Source organism: Eumetopias jubatus, unplaced genomic scaffold (assembly GCF_037043125.1).
Source record: "Eumetopias jubatus isolate StellerSeaLion01/CBP00866 unplaced genomic scaffold, mEumJub1_p1.0 scaffold_7, whole genome shotgun sequence".
NCBI lineage: Eukaryota > Metazoa > Chordata > Mammalia > Carnivora > Otariidae > Eumetopias > Eumetopias jubatus.
This window is the reverse complement of record NW_028274813.1, coordinates 112,565,431-112,588,467: the sequence shown is the minus strand read 5'-3', so window position 1 is coordinate 112,588,467 and position 23,037 is coordinate 112,565,431. Positions and strand designations below refer to the sequence as shown.

Here is a 23,037-nt window from a genome sequence, read left to right as displayed (position 1 = left end):
TTACAGCAGCAATAATCAAAATTCTAAATTCTCTTGTACAGATTAAAGACACCACATATCAAGCATTTCAGTCAGTTAACATTAACCAAGTACCCACTATATAGTGATTTTTCTTATAAATATTTGGGAAAGGAAAAAAACATAGAAAGGAATATCCCTGACCTTGAGCTTCATTCATTTGTTCATTCAACAAATATTTATTGAGCACCTACTAGATGCCAAGCAGTTTTTTTAGATGGGATACATAATTGAACAAAATATTACCTGCCCTCATGGAGCTAATGGGGGATAGGATATAGGGCAAGGGTATAGAGTACAGTAAACAAATATAACTAGTGGCACTCTAAGGTGGGATGTTGAGAGCAGTCAACCCTGGTTCAGGCAATAAGGGAATGCTTTGTCAAGAATTTATATTCAATAGTCAAACAGACTAACAAGCAATCCGATTTTTACTACCACCATGTGCCCACAATTCTAACCAATGTCACTGATAAACTACCTCTCCCTGAAAAAGTCTTTTGTTGATCTTAATTCTAAACAACTGCTACAGTTACTGCTAAGTTTGAATAAAACATTGTAAGCTTCAAATTATCAGATTTTTATTATTTATTCTTTAATAAACTTTTTTTACACATTCATTTGGGAAATTCCCAATAACATTGGCCCACATATATGTATACTTAACCACATACATTTGTTTCAAGAATAGCTCACAAAGATTTGACATACTTCAAGTTTGCTTAGTGTAAAGTTCTTGTCTCCAACCCTTTCTTAGAATGCAGTTCACTTCAAGCCTGCGGTACTACATTCTTCTGCATTTAAATTAGATTCAAAATAAACCATGATAGCATAGGGACTGTAAAGACAAACAGATTTGAGTTACTCCAATGCTGTCATTTTATGGGACTTGTTGGTATTTATATTTGTGTTTAAAATTTTAAACAATGAAACGAGCACAAGCAACAAGATGGAATGTTTTTAAGTGCAAATTTTAGTTCACACTCAAAATATTTTACTAAACTTGAACAGTACCTTTAACATTATTTTAAAATTGTTTCAAACTAAAGAACAAAAAAGAGAATAAAACAGTAATTTTATCATTAGTTGCCTAAATTGTACCATTGGTGATTCAGGTTTTTTAATCACTTGTTAGTTTGTGGGTGATTAATTACATAAAATATCAGCCTCTAAGCAAAGAATCAAAGTTCAGAAGTTAACTAGATGTAAAAACAATTGGCTAAAGAGTTGTGCTTTTCTCCTGCCTTGTACTATAGTGTGTACTTCCCTTTTATTATTTATTTTACTGCCATGATTATAATAGTGAAGCTAAATAAAGGAGTTTACTATCTACATAATAAATGAATAATTTCATTTGTGGAATTTTTATGAAAATAATGTCATCATTTAGGGGAGTAGAGTGTTAAAAAGTTGTCTATTCTGGGTGTCAAATGCTCTAGGCACATCATTTAACATAATAATAAGTAAATAAATAATAAGCAAACATAATAAATAAATAAATAATCTAGTATGTAGGAAAGTACGGAAGGTAGGGAAACAATAAAGCAGGGTAAGAGGAACAGGAGTGTGAAGACAGGGCATGAAAATTATAATATAAATGGGGTGGTCTGGGTAGGCATACTGAGGTGAGGCTTGAGCAAAGACCTGAAGGCATTAGAGGGTTAGCCAGATATCTGGGAATTCAATATTCACTATTTTTCAGGTATTTGTTGCAATCCTTCATCTAAAAGATTTTTATAGTATGCTCATACACTCTGAAAATGTCTAATTAGAGACTTCCAAGGAGGTTAAGAAAAATGGTATATTGCATCCTTGCAGTCTTCCCTTCCCAAATCCAAACCAAATACCAATTACCTCTCCTTGAGCAGTTGCTAAACATCAGCATCCAAATGGGCCAGAAGGATGGGCTGAGGTCTTAGGATCCAGATAAAAAGTGGTGGCATAATTTCTCCACCCCCAAGAGAAAGGAGGCCCTCCTCTGAGCAAAGAACCCTAGGACAAAGATAGGAATGTCCCAGTTCTTGGGAAAGAACCTCACTGGTAGAAACTGGTAGACCCCCAAGAAAAAGAGCAATACCAGCCTGTGTATTCTGAAATTCCTACTGGTCTCCCAGCCTCTAAGAAGTCACAATGGAGATGGACAACTTACTTATTAGCTGAGTCCTTCCTACTCCTTTACAGAAGGCCCAGAAGGCTGAGACTCATGTACCTCCCAACATTTACCACTTAAGATATATATTCACTGTTGGATTGGAAAGGAAACCCCTTTGGCCAATTGTTTTTTTTTTTTTTTTAAAGGTTTTATTTATTTACTTGAGAGGGAGAGAGACAATGAGATATAGAAAGCACGAGAGGGAAGAGGGTCAGAGGGAGAAGCAGGCTCCCCGCAGAGCAGGGAGCCCGATGTGGGACTCGATCCCGGGACTCCAGGATCATGACCTGAGCCGAAGGCAGTCGCTCAACCAACTGAGCCACCCAGGCGCCCCAGGCCAATTGTTTTTACATCTAGTTAACTTCTGAACTTTGATTCTTTACTTAGAGGCTGATATTTTATGTAATTAATCACCCACAAACTGACAAGTGATTAAAAAACCTGAATCACCAATGGTACAATTTAGGCAACTAATGATAAACAAATATATACACACATACATAATTATAATATATATAATTAAGAACACTTAAGCAGAGTCTTAGAGCTAAATATATGCCTTATAAATATAAAAACTAAGAAAAAACTCAATAGCTTAATTGAAGAACTAGATGGACATTGTTGAAACCAAATTAATGGTCTGAAAAAGCAAGTAGGAGAAATATTTAGAAACACAGAGCAAACCTACAAAGAGGAAGAACTCATGTGTGTAAAATAAGATAATGTGGAGCAACGAATCAGATCCAGAACAAATGTTAATGATAACAGCTAAAGTGGAGGGGGAGAAAGAGATTAAGGAAAGGCAATAATTCAACAAACAGGAACTATCCCATGATTGCAGAAAGGCATGAAACAGAAGATACAAGGGGTTCAAGTTCCAGGCATTGATGGTCAGGGGGTGGGGGTGGGGGGTGGAAATCAACATACTAGACACATCCCGGTAAAAATTCTGAATTGAAAGGATAGGGGAAGACCTTAAAAGTTTCCAGTCATAAAAATAAAAAAGTCACTCTCTAGCACTAGAGGATTCTAAAAAAAAAATTTTAAGTGGTAAATGAAGGCAAAGAATTAAGCATATATCCTACCTCTCCTATACAAACCAATCACCACGTGAACTCTAGCCGATATTTAAGAACTTTTTCTTTACTTCTATAAAGAATATGAAATATTTTTCTATTCCAAATAATAAATGAAGAAAAAATGATAAAATTAGGACATCACCTTTTGCAACTCCTAATTAATGGCTCTAGAGCTCTAGGCTCTAGGCTCTAACTGCAACATCACAAAGAGAAATAAACAGGTACTACATACTTCCAACAGAAAGAAAACCAAACCCCCTTTAAGTACTCTTGCCAAAAAAACAAAAACAAAAAAACCCAACCTGAACTTGATCACATTTCTAGCTTCACCTATCAATTCACAAGAAATACAGAGACCAAAGGATCATATTAACCGCACCACAGAGATGCAGTCAGCAAAATCCACAGTCAGAAACTCTGTAGAACCTGTTTTTTGTTTTTGTTTTTGTTTTTCAACAAATTGCAAGGAAGGGAGAGAGGTGGGTCAGGGAAACATAGCAAAGAAAACGTAAAGATTAAAAGCTATACCAATCACAATGGATGGTCCTGTTGAAAGAGAATTACAACACTTAAGAAACTATTAGAAATTTGAACACTGAATATTTGATAATATTAAGGAACTTTTTAGGGCAAAAATGGTATTATGATTTTTTTTAAAGTCCTTACCTTTTAGAGATAACTGAAATAATTGGTAAATGGTATGACACTTGAGATTTCATTCAAAATAACACAATGGACATGGATAGGATTATAGATGAAACCAGACTAGCCATGAGCTGAAGACTATTGAAGCTGGTGACACATACATGTGGGTTTACTATATTATTTCATGTATCTTTGATTATGTTTTAATTTCTTTGTAACAAAAAGTTTTAGAAGAGGTTTCCATTTTCTTCATTAACTAGGTATAAGCATGATTAAGTAAAGGTATTTAGCTAACTGTGAAGGACAAGGATACTACATGCAGTGTCCTAACTCTCCGAATTGCAAATATCATAATGCCTAATATAATCTAGGCATTTGAGAAAAAAATTATTTCTGGTTCTTGGGAAATGTTTTTAATGAGTGATGATTTAGCATTTTACTGGAATGTTCACATTAGCACTATATGGAAAGCTCAAAGAAAAATGTTATCTCTAATGACCAACTCATCACAGAAAAAGATATTAATTTTAAGGTGTCAGAGAAAGCATTTATCATATTCATATCTTCTCTTCTTTCTAGTTCTTAACCTAAATGTGGCTTAGAATTTAGGTCATAAAAAAAAAGTATTTATGGTATTGGCATAAAAACAGACACACAGACCAATGGAACAGAATAGAGAACCCAGAAATAAACCCATGCATATACAGTCAACTAATATTTGACAAGGGAGCCAAAAATACTCAATGGAAAAAAGACTCTTCAACAAACAGTGCTGGGGAAACTGGATATTCACATGCAAAAAAATGAAACTAGTCCCCCATTTTACATCACTCACAAAAATTAACTCAAAGGAGATTGAAGAAAAATGTAGGACCTGAAACCATAAAACTTCTAGAAGAAAACACAAGGAAAAAGCTCTTTGACACTAGTCTAGGTAATGATTTTTTGGATATGACACCTAAAGCACAAGCAACAAAAGCAAAAATAAGTAAGTGGGCTACATCAAACTAACAAGTTTCCGCACAGAAAAAGAAATGATTAATAAAATGAAAAGACAACCATGGAATGGGAGAAAATATTTGCAAACCACATATCTAACAAGGGGTTAACATCCAAAATATATAAGCAACTCATATAACTCAATAGCAAAAAAGCAAATAATCCAATTTTTTAATGGCCAAAGGACCTGAAAAGACATTTTCCCAAAGCTGTTCAAAAGATACATCTTATGGTGCTCAATATCACTAATCATCAGGGAAATATAAATGAAAAATCACGAGTTATCACCTCACATGTGTTAGAATGACTATTACCAAAAAGATGAGATAACACGTGCTGGCAAGGATATGGAGAAAGGGAATACTTGTATGCTGTTGGTGAGAATATAAATTGGTACAACCACAAAGGAAAACTGTATAGAGGTTCCTCAAAAAAAAAAAAAAAAGAAATACCACATGATCCAGCATATCCACTTCTAGGTATATAACTGAAGGAAATGAAATCACTATCTTGAAGAGATATACGCACCTCCTTGTTCACTGCAGCATTGTTTATAATAGCCAAGACTTGGAAATGAAAGAATAAAGATAATTTCAGACATATATCCACATAAGAGAGTATTATTCAGCCATAAAAAGAAGGAAATCCTGCCATTTGAGATAATACGGATGAACTTTGAGGGCATTATACTAAGTGAAATAAGCCAGACACAGAAAGACCAATACTGGATGATCTTACCTACATGTGAAACCTAAAAAAAGCCAAACTCATAGAAACAGAGAACAGATTGGTAGAGAATAGAGATGGGTGGTGGGCAAAATACTTGAACATGGTCAAAATGTACAAGCTTCCACTTATAAGTTCTGGGGATATTAATATACAATACGATGGCTACAGCTAACAATACTGTATTGTATATTTGAAAATTGCCGGGGACAGATCTTTAAAGTTCTCATCACTAGGGCACCTGGGTGGTTCAGTCCACTCAGGTCACGATCTCAAGGTCCTGGGATCCAACCTCCCCCTGGCCCTCCGTCAAGCCCTGTGAAGAGCTCCATGTTCAGAGGGGAGTCTGCTTGTCCCTCTCCCTCTGGCCCTCCCCCTGCTCATGCTCTGTCTCTCTCTCAGATAAATAAAATCTTTAAAAAGTTCTCATCACCAGGAAAAAATTTTGTGACTTATGTAAACTTATGGATATTAACTAAACTTATCATGGTAATCATTTCACAATATATACATATTTGAAATCATTATGTTATACATCTAAAATTTAATGTTATATGTCAGTGATATCTCAATAAAATGGAGTGAAAAAGATTTACATCAAACTGACCTCTGTTGTGGTATTTGAACATCAATATGGTAGGACACCCTGAAATATAGAACTTGCCTATATTACAAGTTGGGGTTTTCAGGCACAGCTTATACATTGGTTAAATCAGAGTCTTCTAATATTTTATATGCATATATCTGGGCAACACTGTACTGTAACACTAATCTAAAGTTAAAAAAAAAAGAAAAGGGGGCGCCTGGGCGGCTCAGTCTGTTAAGCGACCAACTGTTGATTTCAGCTCAGGTTTTGATCTCATGGGTTGCGGTATAGAGCCCCGTATTGGGCTCTGTGCTGGGTGTGGAGCCTGCTTACGATACTCTCTCCCCACCCCCTCCCTCTATCCCACCCTCCCATCTCCCTCTCTAAAAATAATAAAATAAAATAAAAAATAAAGTTAAACAGAAAAAAGTTAAAGAAATATATGAAAATACAGAAAAGTATTTCAAATGTACTTATATCTTAGATGAAAGGTTAAAACAGTGTTACTTTTCAGATGTGACAAATTATGCACTTGATTAAGGGTTTTTTTTACCCTGCTTTTAAGACCCTTCAGAAAGTGTCACAGCTCTATATATCGGTCCTAAGGGATTTATGCATTACAAAATATGAAAAACATGCAAGATTGCTAAGTAGGCTTTCAGCTGCTTCCCTCTTGGTAACTAAAGTGACTCATAAATTATCTCAACAAACTAGTAGAATGTATTTATGCTAATGAAAGTGATTCTGCTACATACCTCTTACCAAACTGTAAAATTCAGTATTTTGTTTCTGCTGTTTCATAGAAATGCTAAGTGTTAACAGTAACAATAATAAACACAATCACAAGAGCTTAACACCCAGACCAAAACAAAACAAAACAAAACAAAAACCCCTCAAGTAATGTATACATCTATGGCCATATTATAATTATGCACTAAATAACAGGATATTTTGGTTATTGCTATTTTTTTAGAAAATGCCCTTGAGGGGCGCCTGGGTAGCTCAGTCTGCCTTCGGCTCAGGTCATGATCCCACAGCCCTGGGATGGAGCCCCGCATCAGGCTCCCTGCTCGGTGGGGAGTCTGCTTCTCCCTCTCCCGCTGCCCCTCCCCCTGCTTGTGTTCCCTCTCTCTCTCTCGCTCAATCTCTCTCAAATAAATAAAATCTAAAGAAAGAAAGAAGGAAAGAAGAAGGAAAGAAGGAAAGAAGGAAAGGAAAGGAAGGAAAGGAAAGGAAGGAAAGGAAGGAAAGGAAGGAAGGAAAGGAAGGAAGGAAAGGAAGGAAAGGAAGGAAAGGAAGGAAAGGAAGGAAAGGAAGGAAGGAAGGAAGGAAGGAAGGAAGGAAGGAAGGAAGGAAGGAAAGGAAGGAAAGGAAGGAAGGAAGAAAGAAAGGAAGGAAGGAAGGAAGGAAGGAAGGAAGAAAGAAAGAAAGAAAGAAAGAAAATAAATGCTCCTGAGTTCCAGCCAGGGATCCCAGGAATAAGACTTCATTTCTTAGCAGTCTCCAGATTCAGAAGAGAAAAGAGTGTGGCAGACTTCTAGCTATTCTCCAATACCCATTTTCCTTTCTATATGGTAATAGAACTGCTGGGTTTTAGCTGGACACATGATCTTGTGGAATACAGACTACTTATGCCAGCTGTCCATGCAGTTAGGATGGCCACAGCTCTAAGTTCTGGCCACTGTGCTGAAGGAGGTAGTACCATGTGGCACTTATGGGAAATCTTCCTTAAGAGACAGCAGGTATATATCCTTCTGTTACTTTTTGATTCCTTCCTCCACCAAGCTATCTAGGATATCACTTCTATCTTCGACTATTAGACCATGGCCACGCATGGCAGAGGAACAAAACAGAAGGCTCCTCAGTTCCTGACACTGGAGTGTCATATCAGCCCTGCACTTTTATGTGGAGAATAATAAACTTTCACCTTATTTAATCCACTGTTATTTTATATTTTCTGTTACTCAGAGTCAATATGAATCCTAATACAAAATATAACCTGTTAACTCTTCAAAAAAAACAAAACAAGCTGCATGAAAGAATAACTCTCAATGACACTCCTACACCTACATAAGAGAAAATACCACTGTAGGAAGTGGTAGTGTACAGCACAATGAGGACTGGCTTGAAGAAGACCTGAGTTTTAGAATTAGTTCTACTTCCTACATAAACCTTTGGCAAGCCATTTAACCTAGGCAGGCCTCAGCTTCTTCTATAAAATGGTAGTAAGATAGATCTAAAGAGTGGTGAGAATTAAACTGGAAGAGGTTGATGAAAACACAAATTGTAAAGAGCTATATAGTATCAGTATTACTTTGTCAATTATTCCTTCTTCCCCACCTTTCCTTCAGAATTGGGGCATGAGGATGGACTGCAGTACTTAAACATAACTAGAGTGTCACCCCCCAGAGATCGATTCATTAGGTCTAGCACAGGAACCATGATACTGCATTTTCAACAAGCACCCCAAGAGACTGTTGAAAGCAGTCAGCCCATTACACCTTGGGAAACACTGCTCTATGATCAGGCCCTACCCATTCTTGTAATCCTGTGCTTGAGTGCTCCAATATTTTAAAACTGTGATGAAACACAAGGAAAGTTCCATAGCCTCTCCAGCGCCTAACTAAATGCTAAGTAGCCAGGAGACAATTTAATAATATTTTGTTGAACTGATGAACTGAAGTGGAAAATGACAAAGTGGAACTGAATCAAATGACCCACTACGGACTTCCATTTCTGGCCAACAAAATAACAGTAAATTTACCCTCCTGCCTCAAACAACTAAAAAACAGAACAAATTAAAGGAAACAAGTTTTCAGGGCACTGGATATCAGGTAATAAAAACCATGATTCCTGAGATATAATGAAAAATGAAGGTGAGCCTTACGACTGCCCTAGATTACTTCTTGGAGAAAGTTTCCAGGCCGAAGTACCAAGAGGAGGAGCCCAGGCAGCACAGGGTGATGTTTCCTTGAATTGAGGGGATAGAGCTGTGAGTCCAGGGAGGACAGTATGGCTACAGTTCACAGGATAGAATACTAGAGAGAACACTCCCAACACCTGCAGAGATTCCTCAACTCTTTGGAATATATGTATGTGAGGCTGGGCAAAGAACCACTTGAAAAGATTTAAGGGAACAATCCCAAGACCTCACATAGGGCAGGGACTAGTGCCTGTTCTCATCAGCTAGGGTGAAAACCTGCATAATTTACAGGGCATTGGGTAGAATACCCTGAAGAGTTTTACCTCAGGAGTGAGGAAAAAATTAGCCCTAGGTCAAATGTTGCTCTGGTCCCACCTGACAAAGCTTAAAAGCAAGACTTGAAAGGATCAAACTGTTTCCAGATAACTTATCCCAGAAAATTCAAGAATATTTATAGGAAGACAAAAATATCCTGTATCCAACAGGGCAAAATTCACATCAGGCATCCAATCAAAAATTACCAGACATGTAAAGAACTACTATTTTACTTTTTTAAAAATCATTTTCTTGGGATTTTACTAAATCTTAAATTTTCCTTAAAAAAAAAAAAACTGTCATTTTTATCATTTATACTCTGTGTGTTAATCTCAAAATCCCTCATCTACATAATTGAAGTGCTAGTCCCTCTATGAAATATTAACACTTTGAAGACAAACAGCATAGCTGGTTAAAAGCACAGCCTTTAGAGGCAGGAAACCCAGGCTCTGAATAAATTCTTTATTCATAACTTATCCCTGTGTTCCTGGGCAAGCCACTGAACCTCTCTTGAGTTTTCGTTCAGTTTTAGTACGACAGTATTTGCTTCATAGGACTTCTGTAAGAAATAAAGTAAATACCTAATAAATAGTAACTATCATGCCATAATTATCACCTTATCATAAGGAAAGTTTAAAAAAGTTAGTACACACTCAAACATTCGCTGAGCAACAAGCAATCATGTGCTAGTTAAGATGCAGGCACTAGGAATACAATGAAGAAAAGGGTACCGTTGAGAGGACCTGAAGTACATCTTATGTTGGATCTGCCTTTAGAAGTTCATCTCAAGTACAAACTTCATATTCTATTTCTTAATTTCTAAGTAGGGCAATTATTTTAAGTCCTCCTATAAAAATTAAAGGTTGATTTTTTTCCCTTTGAAAGGAAAAAATAAGAAATTGTCAGGTTCAACCAATTGGGGCATGTCTAAGAAATCCTGGAATCTGAAAAACATGGTAAAACTTTAACTTAAAAGCAACCTACAATTTAACATCACCTTTCAAAATTATTCTCAAATTAGTAGGCTAAATTGTATTCAGATATAAAATACACAAAATGGACCAATCTGTTATTATGATAATCTTTTCAGAAAGGCTTGGGCTAACAGATGTAAGGAATTAAAACCAAGTTCAAGTTTGTATTTCATTTGCTCATTCCACTTAAATGACAGATGGCTTAAATATTAACCCTATTAACAAGACATCTGCATATTCATTATGAATCTGATTGCCTTACTTCATAAGTCCATGAATTCATTTTATTAATTTTACTGTACGGCTGCCCATTTCATGCAAGGTCTTCAAAACCCTTGCCTCTCCAAGTGTGGTCCTAGAACCAGCAGCATCAGCATCACCTGTAAACTTGCTAGAACTACAGAATTTTATTCCGCATACCAGACATACTGAGTCGGAATTTGCATTAAAACAGACTCCACATGTAATTTCTATGCACTATGAAGTCTGAGTAGCATAGTTCTAAACTGTTGATTTTTTTCACACTTTTTTTTTACAGTATTATAAAAAGCTTATTTGCTTCCAAACTGTTGATTAACTTATCTCCAGATAGTTATTTTCATAATAATTCAGTTCAGACAAATAAATCAAATAGATAGGTATATTAGATGTTCTATATATAATACTTATGTCTCAGACTTGACCTCCCCTCTCAACCAGGATTTCAAGTCTTAGAAGATTTACACTATCCATATTTTCTCGAGTCAACATTTTTGTGGCCACTAGCATGTGGTCACTGTGACAAAATCTCTGTAATTAAGTAACTATATAGAACAATACCAGATCAGTTCTTCCTATAATTTCAGAAAAAAATGAAAAAACTCAAAGTAGTTTAAACCAAGGTTCAGCTTGAAAGTTCCCTAGGGAAAAAATGACCAGAATGACTCTATCTTCCACAATAATATATTTTTATGCTTTACCTAACACATATTTTTTACTGCAGGTACCATATATTTTTAAAATAAGAAATTCACATGGGACTTAGGACAGTTCTTTAGATGGCTCATCTTTTATTATTACTATTGCACAATAGTCACAGTGCACATAAAATAGAACAAATCTTGTTTTCTCTTTCGTTTTTCCAAAAAGAAAAATGACAGACCTAGGCTGAAACTGATCACAGCAGGTAGGATGCTTCAGCACAGATTCAAAGGAAGGTACAAATGTTCAGTTTTCAAAAGCACTGCAAAAGCCAACTTCATATCTTGTCACTGCAGCTGTGGCTTTATGCCAAACATTTGAAAACTGTTGAAAAGTGCCATTCCTCATAAGCAATTATGAAGAGCTTTGCAAAAAGAAGGGGGAAATAACTGTAATAACAATGAACTCCTTACAATAGCCAAATGTCCATGGCCTCTGGGTTGCAGGATAAGAATCTGAGAGTTACCCATATGCATCTGAGCCAATGCACCCAATGCAGATACCTTAGGAGAAAGGGTTTGAAGGGGTGGTAAGAGAAGGTATGAAGGAACGTGCCGGGCAGACTCAGAAATTAAATATTCCTTAAACATTCCCAGTTTTTTATAAGACACAATTATAGATCAGACATCCTTCAATTTAACTTCATTCATCCTTTTTTGCGTTTGCAGCCTATATAATTTCTCAGGATACATCATTCTGCAAGAGTACAACTAGGCACTGAACGTCTTTTTTTATGGTTCTAGATATATTGATTTCAAACTTTAAGTAGTCCCCTAGCTCTAACATTCGAGAATTTGGTGAACAATTCATTATGCCCCATCTCTACTCTCATCCACAATCAAGCCTCTCAAAGAATTGTCTAGCCATGGTGCCTCCGCTCCCTCACCCACCAGTCACCCTTCAGCCTACCTCATCTGGCTTCCACTTCACTCCCCTGAAACTTCTCTTGGTAAAGACCGTAAGGACCCTCATGTTGCTAAATCCAATGGACAGCCCTTAGTCATCATTTTTCTCCACTTTGCAGCATCATTCAACAAAGTTCACTGTTCTCTCCCTCTTAAAATAACTTTCTGTAGCTTTGATGGACACGTTTCCTGGGTGCCTCCCCAACTCCCTGTCCCCTGTCAATCTTCTTTAGGGACTCTGTCCCCTCTACCTAACCTACAAATGTTGGGCCATCTTGGGACTCAGTCCTGGAATTTCATGTAATCTCATAACTATAAATTTCACCTTCATGCTGATGACACATTCATCGCCAGCCCACATCTTTCTTCTACACCAGTATACCCAGCTACCTATTCAGCATCTCTACTTGAACGCTTCACAAACACATTTAAACTCAATACATCTGAAACTGAAGCCTTGGATCTATCACTGTTCCTCCTCCAATGCTTTCCACTCCCCAACCATCTACCCAGTTGCTCCTGCTAGAAGCCCAGAAGTCCTTTCCTCCCATATCCAATCAACCTCCAAGTCCTATCATTTTGGCCTCCAAAATATAGTTTTAATATGCCCAATTTCCCTATTCCTACTGCCATCCTCTCCAAACTACCCCCACTCTAGTCGAAGTCATTATCATCACTTGCCTGAAATAATACCATTCTAAGTGATCTTCCTGAATCTACTCATATTCCCCTTCAACCCTGTCTTCAGACTTCAGCCAGAGTGATCTTTCAAATATGAAAATTCTACTTAAAACCCTTCAGTGGCTTCCAACCAGCTTTAGGATAATGTTCACAAGGCACCTGTCTACCTCTCCAGATAATCTCACCTTATGCTATCACTCTGTTCTCTAAGCACCGGCCTTACTCTTTTCCTCTGTACATTACACATGCTGAGGTTTTCCAGGTGTAGGGCCTTTGCACATGCTGCAAATGCTACCTGAAATATTTGTTCTTTTACTCTTCCACCCTCTGCTACCCAAATCACACTAACATACACATGCACAGGCATAATCCAAAATTTCAGGGTCCACATCCAACAGTCAAACCAGACCAAAAGGAACTGAACAACGAGCAACTCTTGGCATTAAGGTACATACCACCACAACAAAAAATAGTAACAGCAAACCCTTATATAATTTTCCCAGGACTGTTTGAAGTAATTTATATATATTAACTTATTCACTGCTCACAAGAATCCTATGAAGTGGATACTATTATTATCTCTATTTTAAAGTTTAAAAAAGTACAGAGAGGATCAATAACCCCAGCAAGGTCAGAGAAATTCAGTAGCAAAACAAGTATTCAAATTTAGTTCTTCTGTGTGAGTGCCTGACTGCCCCTAGCATGACAACTTGGTCATGGACTATTCAACCTTCCCTTCCACATAAGGGATGTGGAACTGGTTTAAATAATTATAAAGTTATTTGGTTAAGTACTTGTCCTCCACTAGGCTGAAAACATAAATGAGGGTAGGGACCATTTCTATCTTGTTCACTGACATATCCCCAGCACCCTGAATAAAGCCTAACACATAACTGCTGCTCAATAATCTGTTGAACATAGGACTACTGCCGTGCGTAATTATATTGAGAAAGTATTGGATCCAATTATGACATTATGTATATATTTTCTGTTAACTGTCGGCTAGGTAGTCCTGTCAGTCCCGTGGTGTCCCCTCCTCCCGCCTGGGTGGCATTCGGAGGACTAGGGCCAGTGTGGCTGCTGGCCTCGGTCTTCCCTCCCCCCCCTCCCCGGGCGTTGAGCACCTCCCGGCCTTTCCTGCCCTCAGGCCTCACCTTCCACGTGGGGGAAGAGGCTGTCCCAGCGTCCTGACCAGGCCCTGGCGGCTCTCCGGTGCCCGAGGGCATGAAGCGGCCGTACCGCTGGAGAGGCCACTGAGCTGCGCCTCCTCCCGCCAGCGCGAGGCCTGCCGGCTCTTTTCCCGCCTCCGCCATGTTGGGCCTCAGGACATGCACAGCAGGTGGGCGCTTACCAATCCGCGCAGCTAACCAATCAGGAAGCGAGATGGCCCAAGGCCCACCTTCCCCGCCAGTGGAAGCCAATGGGCGGACTCCGAAGACTCCTGCAGGGGGCTGCTGGGGTTGTGGGCGTCACTCTGGGCCCCGTGCACCTTCTCCTGTGGTTGGGCAAAGTGGAGATGGTAGCTTCCACGTGGAAGTGGGGTTGTGGCGCTTGTAGATGGTAGTTGGCCTCAACCTCTGCAGCACTGGGGCCCTCACCTTCCCTCGGGCAGCCCAAGTCACTGTCCAGCCACTCTGACTGGGACATTTCCGAAAACTGGCTGATTCCCTGTAACTTCTACGCGCTGGGACTAGGCCGGCTTTCCGAGGCTGCGTGGACAAGTGTGTTTCCCCTACAGCAGCCTTTCACATGGCAACGACCCTGCCCACCCCAAACCGATCACAGCACAGCATCAATTCTACCCGCCATTCACGAAGTAAGGCTATTTTCTCCTCATCCTGTGACCCTCTGGACATAACTCCAGACGGTCAAGTTGTTGCCAAAAGAGAGGAGCAATTGGGTGGGATGCTGTCGGCCATAAAAGGTGTGCCCCAGTCAAGCAGCAGGTGCAACTAAATGACAGGTCTGGGTGAATTATAGTCGACAAAGCACTTCTACATCTGTTATTTCATTTGTCCTCCCAACAACCTTGTGAATTGAAGAAGCAAAACAGAGATCACTGCCCCCATTGAATAGACGGGAGGCAAAATAAGGTCCGGAGGGTAAAAGCGATTTGTCCAAGGTTACACAGCCAGGGTAAAACTGTGGTCTCCACAATCTCTCCAAGTGTCTGCCACACTCAAGAAGAATTTATGTATTCATTGAGTCTGTGTCAAACCAGAAGCAGAGTATACAGAGGATGGAGACTATGTTAACCAAACACATAAAATAGAGTTATAATGCAAATAATTTTTAAAACTAAATGTCAAAGCGTAGTATATGCATAGACAATGGTTAGAGAGGTGGTAGTTTATTCACTCTACAAAGCACTCATTAAATATCCACTGTGTGTAACTATACTGGTCACTATAGGGGTTACAGAAATGGGTAAGGCATGTATCTAACCTTCTAGGACCTCATGCATCTAGCCTTCTAGGATCTTATAAGGAAAACAATGAGAAGTACCCATGATACCTGATAGTTACTGCACATAAAAGGTACAGGTGTGCTCTAAGGATTCAGATGAAGAGTGGCACTTCACTTCTGTGAAGTGCTCAAGCTCTGCTTCTGTTCAGAGCACTGAACAGCCCCTAAGGAGAGGGAATTTTACTTGGTAGGTGATAAGGAACATGGAAAATGTGTGTAAGAGAGTGACACTGTTATAATGGTGGTCTAGGGAGGCTAATCTTTCAGGGGAATACAGAATAAAACTGCATTCAAGGCAGAGGATATATGTTACTTATCTTTCTATTTCAGATTTCAGAAACTGCTTCTGAAGGTCCTTAAATGACACAGCACTACTGCATTTAATATAGTAGTAAATAGTTAGAAACTTGGTGTGAGTCCCAGTCCTGCCACTTGCCAGCCATGTGACCTTGGGGAAGTCACTTAACCTCTCTATAAAATAGGGTTAGCAAATGCCCATCTTAAAGGGCCAGAAGAAGGATAAAATAAGATCATATGAGGGAAAACCCTTGGTAAATTACAAAGCGGTACACATGTTGGTGCTTTCTATTCACAGGGTTAAAGTGATTTTCTCTGGGCTCCCTGTAGGCAGGAGGATGGGAATGGGAGCCTGACATTCAGTCTCAGAGGCGCTCACCTTCCAGGTCCAGGGCTGTGGATGCTGTCAGACACCCTTCACAGGAGCAGATGGTGTTCACAGTTGGGACCCTGTCAGTGCCCAAGGACACCCAGGGCCCTGCTGGGGTGCAAGCTCCCTTCCTAGACAATGCACCTGTGCTTGAGCTTCTGGGGCCACCAGCGTCTGCCAAGAACAGTTCATGTCTGCAAAGGGAGATATGAGAAAGCCATAGCACAGAGCACAGAGGCTCTTAAAAACTTATGATATTAACAAATGTGATGTGAGCATTCAAAAAGTCCCAGATGCTGTACTCGGTGCTGCGGATATAGTAGAGATCAAGCCAGGTACAGCTTCTACCCTCCTGAAGCTTACAGTCTAGCAGAGGGTGGAGAGAGTGGGGAAGAGGGTGCAGAACACTGAGCAAATTACTCCATATTTTTAATGGTCTCTGTATTTTCTTTTTTAAAGATAAATCTATAATATGTATCAAGGTACAATTTTATACAATAAAAGCACAGATATTACAAGCAAGTTTTGACACGTCTGTACACTCATATAATCACCATCCAAGACAAGATATAAAACATTCCCGAAAGCCCCAAGTTTTCTTAGGCGTGCCTTGTTCCTGCCAATCTCCAACTCCCAAGGGCAGGCGTTCGTCTGATTTTTATCACTATAGCTTGGCTTTTCCTGTTTCTGGATTTTATATATATATATATATATATATATATATATATATATATGAAACCATACAGAATATGCCCTTTTATATGTGCTTCCTTCAGTCAGTATAATTTTGTCTTTTATCTTCATCCCAGGGTGCGAGATGTATCAGTAGTTCATCCCTTTTTAGTGCTGAATAGCATTCTATTGTTTGATTGTATTGTAACTTGTTCTTCACCTGTCAATGGTCATTGGGGTTGTTTTCTGTGTTTTGTTAAAAGCTGTTACGAACATTTTTGTACCAGTCTTTTTTGTTGATACGTGTTGTCATTTACCTTCAATCTATACCTAGGAGTGAAATTGCTGTATTCCAGAGAGACATATGTTTTACCCTATAAAAAACTGCAAAGTGGGGCGCCTGGGTGGCTCAGTCGTTAAGCGTCTGCCTTCGGCTCAGGTCATGATCCCAGGGTCCTGGGATCGAGCCCCGCATCAGGCTCCCTGCTCCGCGGGAAGCCTGCTTCTCCCTCTCCCACTCCCCCTGCTTGTGTTCCCTCTCTCGCTGTATCTCTCTCTGTCAAATAAATAAATAAAATCTTTTAAAAAAAATTGCAAAGTAGTGTGTGGCAGTAACCCTTGTACCATTTTGCACTCCTACCAGCAACATCTGAGAGGTCCAGTTGTCCTTGCTGACATTTGCTTTGTCAGGTCCTTTTAGTTTAGCAACTGTAGTGGGTTTATAGTGATGTCTCATTGTGGTTTTAATTTGCATTTCTCTGATGATGAATAATATTGAGCCCCATTTCCAATGGCTTACTGGCCATTTGTATATCTTACTTTATGAAGTGTCTGTTCAAATCTTTTGCCATTATTCATTTGTAAAAGTTCTTTACCTATTCCGGATATGTCTTTTGTCAGATATAGGCATGAAATACATTCTGTGGCTTGCCTTTTCATTTTCTTAATAATGTTTTGCAAAGAGCAGAATCATTTAATTCTGAATGGAGTCCAATTTATTAATCTTTCAGATGCTTTTTTTTTTTTTTAGTGCTTTTTGTGTCCTAAGAAATCTTGGCCTACCCTAAGGTTGTACACATGTTTTCCTATGTCTTCTTCTAGAAATGTTATAGTTCCAATTTTTACATCTGGGCACATGACCCTTCTTTCATTAAATTGTTTGTAAGAAATGAAGTAGGACTTAAGGTTCATTTTCTCCTCATATAATTAATGTTACATAGGAACAGCCCTCTACCAATGACTGCTAAAAATTGGCAAATAAATTCTTCACTCCTCAGGTGAGATAACTCTGAGATTTGTGTAATACCCTATTTCTCAGAGTTCACCTTAGACTCCAGTTACCTATGATGTAACTTGCTTTATAATGCTTCTGTTTTTGGCTAACTTCCCTTCTCTATCTCCCTCCCCAACCACTATTTCCTGGAATCACCTCTCGGATAAATTACTTGCACAAATCTTTGTCCCAGGGTCTGCTTCTGAGGGAACACAAACTAAGACAGTGACACACAAGGCAGACTGTTTCCCTGCCTTCTTGTATTTGGCTACAATATAGTTGCATACAAAAGGATATTACAAAAGGCAGTAAGACAAGGGAGAAAAAGTCACTCTCACATCCGAAGCAGGCTCTCCAATGTTGTGCTGATCAGCAGGAGCAGAACAATAGGATTTGTGATCAGGATTAATGAATGACGGGTGACTATGAGCTAGCACATCTCCCTCCCTCTTTGGAGGCTATTACCTGTTTTTTACCAAAAAAACAAAAATAAAACAAAACAAAAAAAACCCACCAACAACAATAACAACAAAAACCTAGTCCCTAAAGTGAAAAAAAAGTGTATTTATTTCACTGAACATTTTTGATCCCAAATTATTTTACTGAGCAACTCTATTTTGCAGGTGGCACGAATGACAGAGATATTTGCTGCATGAGTAGTCAGCATCGTTGTTGGAGGCAGGCTACAGGACTGCCTTTGAAATCCTAGCACATCCCTTTCAAAGCAGACCAGGGACCTCATACATTCAGTCAGCAGAGTAAATGATGCCTTCAGTCTCCTTGGGTCTGTCTCCTAGATGACAGAGAATTATGCACCTTTACTCTGCCTGCCATGTCCTTCCTCAACAGCTCTGGGGACTGCACAGAGTGACGGGGAACTGCAGGGCACGGCTGTGGGGTTTCCCAGAAAAGCCTTTGGCATCAGTCAGGCCAGATCAGTCTTCATGATGTCAGACCTGGGGTTGTTGTGTGAGAAGGACATGTTTCCACGCAACTCTACACTCCCTGCTAGAAAGCAATTATTTTCAAGTGCCTACTCTGTATCTTTCACATGCAAAAACTAACTGTTCCATTTCAGATAATTCAAGGGTTTTCAGTGTGACTGGGCACAGACAATCCCAACCTGTCCACAGGCTGCTGATCATTAGCACGACATGAGGAAAGATTAACAGTGACTTGTTACATTTATTAAAAACACAGAGAATGATAAGGTAGTCAAAAATGTTTACCAGCTGGTAAATTTGAGGGCACATTTTACAAAGCTGGATTAGAGTCAGAAATAGGAACTTGGAGCAAATCCTAAAGAAAGACAATTAACTCATACCTTGGAGAGAGGGATTATATTTTACTTACGTTAAGAGTCCAGAATTCCTGGCACGTGGTAGGTTCTCACTATTTGTTAACGAAATGATTGAAAATTTAATATGAGAGAGTGAAAGTGATAATTTGAAAGTCATTTTGAGGGTATAAAGGGCTAACATGAGGGAAATAGTTAACGACTTCTTTCCCACCCTTAGCTCCACATGAGTTGGAACAAGAAGAAACATCTTTGGTCAGGTCATAAAGAATTGTAGCTAAAGCCAAAGAAGACATTTTTACATCTAAAAATCTTAATCTCCTAGCTGGTATATTTGGGAAATGTGTAACCCTGAAGCCTACAGATATGTAGTCAAATATAGGAGCATAGACAGGAAGAACCCCGTGAAGAGTCTCCCACTTTGATGCATTGTTTAGTCCACTGTTTGTTGCCTAACCCGGGGGAAGCCATTAAACCCACTCTATAGAGTGAGGCTGCAATATTTGCAATTTACACCCCAGAGGACAGATGGGAGCATCGTAAAAAGGCTTTGTGCCGGAGGGTGACTCAGCAGAAGCATCTCTGAGCTTCGTTGTTGGGAGTATTTTGAATAATTGAGCTTGCAGCCATTGTGACTGCCCCTCCAGCAGATGTTAGGTGAGGACTGGCAGAGGTTGGGAGGGCAAAGTTGTAGGGGGCCCAGGGACCTGGCAGGGCTGCTTGCTCTGTTTCCTCACACAAAAGGCTTAGGCTCTGAGTGCACCACAGTATGCTCCCAAATGAAAGTCCTTTCCCCAGGGGGTAATTCTAACAATAAATTGTGAGACTTAGAGGAAGAGTGACTTTTTTTTTTTTTTTTTCTGGGTGGTCATGTGAATTTAACTAATTTACTCATTCATTTATTCAGCAAGTATTTGTTGGGCTTACTCTGTTCTGAACACTAAGCCAGGTAACAGAGAAACAAATGTGAATAGGACACACTCCCCTTTTGGAAAGTGCTTTATGGTCTGGTAGTGGGACAGGCACAAAGACAAATAATTTGCACTATAATATGAAAGATGCTCACTAGAAGTATTGACCCGGTATTGTGTTGGTGCAAAGAAAGAGTGATACATTCAAACAGGAGCAGTCAGGAAGGTTTGCAGTAAGGTATCTTGTGGTAAAATTCACACAACATAAAATTTACGATTTTAACCATTTTAAAGTACACAGTTCAGTGGCATTTAGTACATTTACAATGTTATGCAACCATCACCACTATCTAGTTCTGGACCATCTTCATTAACCCAAAAGGAAATGCCATACCCAGCAGTCATTCTCCATTTCCCCCTCCCCCAGCTCCTAGAAACCATCAATCTACTTTCTGTCTCAATGGATTTGCCTATCGGGGATATTTCATATAAATGGAATAATACAATGTATGGTCTCTCCTCTTTGGCTTCTTTTACTTAGCATAATGTTTTCAAGGTTCATCCAAGTAATAGCGTGTAGCAGTACTTCATTCTTTTTCATGGTTGGCTAATATTACATTATATAGATATACCACATTTTGTTTACCATTCACCAGTTGATGAATATTTGGGATGTTTCCACCCAGATGGGGACTCTTGAACAGTGCTTTCTTTATTTCAGAATAAAATGCTTTGCTGATAAAACAAAGCAATACAGACTTCCAGACAGCAAAGTAAAGTTCAGTCCACAATGACACAGCAATGACAAGTGACATATAAGAAGAAATCACCAAAAAGGGGTAGCTGGGATGAAAGATAAGGCAAGCTCTCTGGGACCAGAAATCACAAAGGTGAGCAAGGATGAAGTCCGGGGCATGCTGGGCTCCAAGTCTGGACCCAGACAATGGCAGTAGGAGACTGACTCCAGCAGAGAAGCAGGAACAAAACAGCTTCGCACAAGGCACAGAATAGAGTCAGGCTCCCTACATGCCTCCAGGAACTGGAGTGGGGTGCCCCTCCTTTGAAGGGGGTTCAGAAAGCTGCCACTCTGCTGCCTGGTGTAACTGTTTCCAGGAAAATCGGGACCTTCAGAGGCAGATGGACGGACACAGCCTCACAAGCAGGACCTGAGCCAAGTCTCCGGCAGGCTCTGAGACTGGATATCCCCAATGTTGCTGCAGGGGAGGTATGCTGAAACACCCCTATAAGACTGGGCTGGGGCCTGCAGAGGTCAGGGGAAAGCACCAGTATACCCACTACACTACTAGAAAGTAAGAGAAAGATGAAGAAGCTGAAAGCTTCCTACTTAAAATGAACTTGAAAATCAAAAATTCAAAATTCATGAGGAAATATAATTCTAGGAAAGCCAACAAAAGCAACAGTAAGAATACAAATTCACTTCTGACAAAATTAATTGTACAGAACAGATTAATAAAAATGCTTTAAAATGAGTGATACTACTACAACCTTCAACAACATGGATAAATAATGTAATATTTACCAAAAAAAGTTAGAACAAGAGTACAAAACACATGCTTAGATTGATATGAAAAAATAGGTAAACTCATCTATGATGTTAGAAGTCAGGACAGTGGTTCCTCTTGGAAGAAGGCCCAAGGGGGATGCTGGAAATGTGATGTTTCCTGACTTGGGTACTTGCTACACGAATGCCTTCACTTTGTGAAAAGTCATTATGTTACACACACACTTAATCTTCCTTATTTGCAGATTTTGTGTTTGTGAATTTGCCTACTCACAAAAGGTTATTTGTAACCCCAGTCAATACATGTGCCCTTTGTGGTCATTCACAGACATGGGCTGTAAAGGGGGAAATTTTGAGTCATCAGGTGCTTATGGTCCCATCTGAGGTCAAAAGAGGCAACGCTCTGCCTTCTTGTTTCAGTTCTTGTATTGTAAACAAGTATCCTTTTTATAGTCTACCTAGTGCCCGTTTTTTTTGCATCTTTTGTGCTTTTTGTTAGTGAGTTAGCCGTCTGAAATGGACCTCAAGCATAATTCTGAAGTGCTAGCTAGCCTTCCTAAGCTCAGGAAGCTGTGATGTGCCTTATGGAGAAAATAGGTGTGTTAGATAAGCTTCCTTTAGACACGAGTTATAGTGCTGTTGGCCATGAATTTTGTGTTAATGGATCAACAATATATATTAAGTAAGTTATCATTAAACAGAAACATGCACTAAATAAAGTTATGTGTCGATTGGTTTATGAAATATCTCCATAGGCTCTCGGGAGCCTAGCCTGTATTTTCCTTAGGAGCAATAGTTTGGTATTCACTAATTTTATGTTCCATTTAAGCAATAAATGCATTTAAAAAAAGATTTATTTGTTTATTTGAGAGAGAGAGAGAGAGCGGGGGGAGGGGCAGAGGAAGAGGGAGAAGCTGACTCCTGGCTGAGCAGGGAGCCTGACCCAGGGCTTGATCCCAGCACCTGGAAATCATGACCCAAGCCAAAGGCAGATGCTTAACCAACTGAGCCACTCAGGCACCCTGCAATAAATGCATTTTTAAAAAGATTTTATTTATTTATTTGAGAGAGAGAGAGAATGAGAGATAGAAAGCACGAGAGGGAAGAGGGTCAGAGGGAGAAGCAGACTCCCCGCTGAGCAGGAAGCCCAATGTGGGACTCGATCCCGGAACTCCAGGATCATGACTGGAGCCGAAGGCAGTTGCTTAACCAACTGAACAACCCAGGTGCCCAATAAATGCATTTTTAATATAATAACAACTAAGA

The 23,037-nt window shown here is 39.4% G+C and overlaps 1 protein-coding gene across 2 annotated transcripts in view; it reads right to left on the bottom strand.

Moving 5' to 3' along the window:
• The window catches only part of REC114 (REC114 meiotic recombination protein), a 106,833-nt gene extending 92,557 nt beyond the window's left edge, over nt 1-14,276 (bottom strand). For both annotated transcript variants that reach the window (XM_028100113.2, XM_028100114.2), the window contains exon 1: nt 14,118-14,276. In XM_028100113.2, coding sequence (XP_027955914.2) covers nt 14,118-14,276 — 159 coding nt within the window. The remainder of the gene's footprint in view (nt 1-14,117) is intronic.
• Nucleotides 14,277-23,037: the final 8,761 nt, after the last annotated feature.